We start from the raw sequence: 1,270 nt of genomic DNA, 5'->3' as shown, positions 1-1,270 counted from the left end.
TTCGGCTTCACGGCTATTTCCTGCTTCCTCGCCCATTCCACCCCCCCTCCCTCCCTCTCCAATGCAGAAAGCACGATATTAATTCGATCGCTCCCGTGTTTCGCGAGTTCTCGCTAAATTACGCGAGGTTGTTGCGCGTGGCGGGAAATTTGAAAAAGGGCGGGCTTTTCGAATCTTGGAGGAATAAATTTGAGATCCGTGAGCCTTTTTCTCTCGAAAGTGGTCATTGAATACGTACGTATTATTTATTTATTTAAGTGGAATTAAATTATTAAAAAAATTATATATTCGATCTTCTGAGAATAAATTTGAGATCATTCGTGAGCCTATTATTTACGTGGAATTAAATTATTAAAAAAATCGTATATTCGATCTTCTGAGAATAAATTTGAGATCATTCGTGAACCTTTTTCTCTCGAAAGTGGTCACTGAATACGTGCATATTAGTTACGTGGAATTAAATTATTAAAAATAAATTCATTCGTGAGCCTAGTAACTATCTTCCCTCGAAACTACGTAATGAAAACTACGTGTAGTATAAAGAAAATGAAGTTTGAGTTTTTATATAATAACGTATATACATTCAATATTATTTACGTAGAATTAAATTTATACGATGAAAAAAATGGAGTTTAAATAGATATTCGTTTCTATTTGATAAAACATAGGAAATAAAAATTGGCATGGCTTAACGATCACTTAAATTATAACCCGAATTCGTATAGCGCGTTACATATCGTATCTTTGGATATTTATTTTAGATTTGTACGTTTTCGACCTGCTCTAACCATTAAAGTTTTAGATACGTTTCTAATTTATATACACAGTTTGTCTACTTTTTTTTTAATTACGTAAAAGGAAGGAAGAAATTTACCTTTGTGTGCCATGTCGTCAGCGGTGACAGAGGCTAGGAGGCCGGTGGCGCCCGGCCATGGAGCGACCGCAGCGCCCAGCTGCTGCGAAGGCAGAATCTTCGGGCCTTTAGGCACTTCCGGTCACTGGAACAATCGAATTTTCACGTCATCTATCTTCCAATTTCAACTTTACCGTTAACATACGAAAATATATTCTCTTCAAATATTAACACCGATAAAAAGATATGTATATCTACTGAATACACGTTGATTAATCGATAGAAAAAGTATTTATGATTATTGGCGGGATTAAAAAGCAGAAGAATTCGCACGAAGATCTTTTCCCATTTAACGACTTCTGAGATTAGTCCCGTGCTATTTTCAAAAATATACGTATCATCCACACCTGTGTAAAT

The 1,270-nt window shown here is 35.7% G+C and overlaps 1 protein-coding gene across 1 annotated transcript in view; it reads right to left on the bottom strand.

Annotated features, from left to right (window-relative positions):
• The window catches only part of LOC102671264 (paired box protein Pax-6-like), a gene marked incomplete at its 3' end in the record, with an annotated part of 25,268 nt that extends 24,268 nt beyond the window's left edge, over positions 1-1,000 (bottom strand). The window contains exon 1 of the mRNA XM_031509340.1: positions 875-1,000. Within this exon, the coding sequence (XP_031365200.1) occupies positions 875-887 (13 nt within the window). The remainder of the gene's footprint in view (positions 1-874) is intronic.
• Between the last annotated feature and the right edge of the window lie 270 nt (positions 1,001-1,270).

The sequence above is a fragment of the Apis dorsata genome, unplaced genomic scaffold, assembly GCF_000469605.1.
Source record: "Apis dorsata unplaced genomic scaffold, Apis dorsata 1.3 scaffold_140, whole genome shotgun sequence".
Taxonomy (NCBI): domain Eukaryota; kingdom Metazoa; phylum Arthropoda; class Insecta; order Hymenoptera; family Apidae; genus Apis; species Apis dorsata.
The sequence above is the reverse complement of the archived record's forward strand: the minus strand, read 5'-3'. Positions and strand labels throughout refer to the sequence as shown.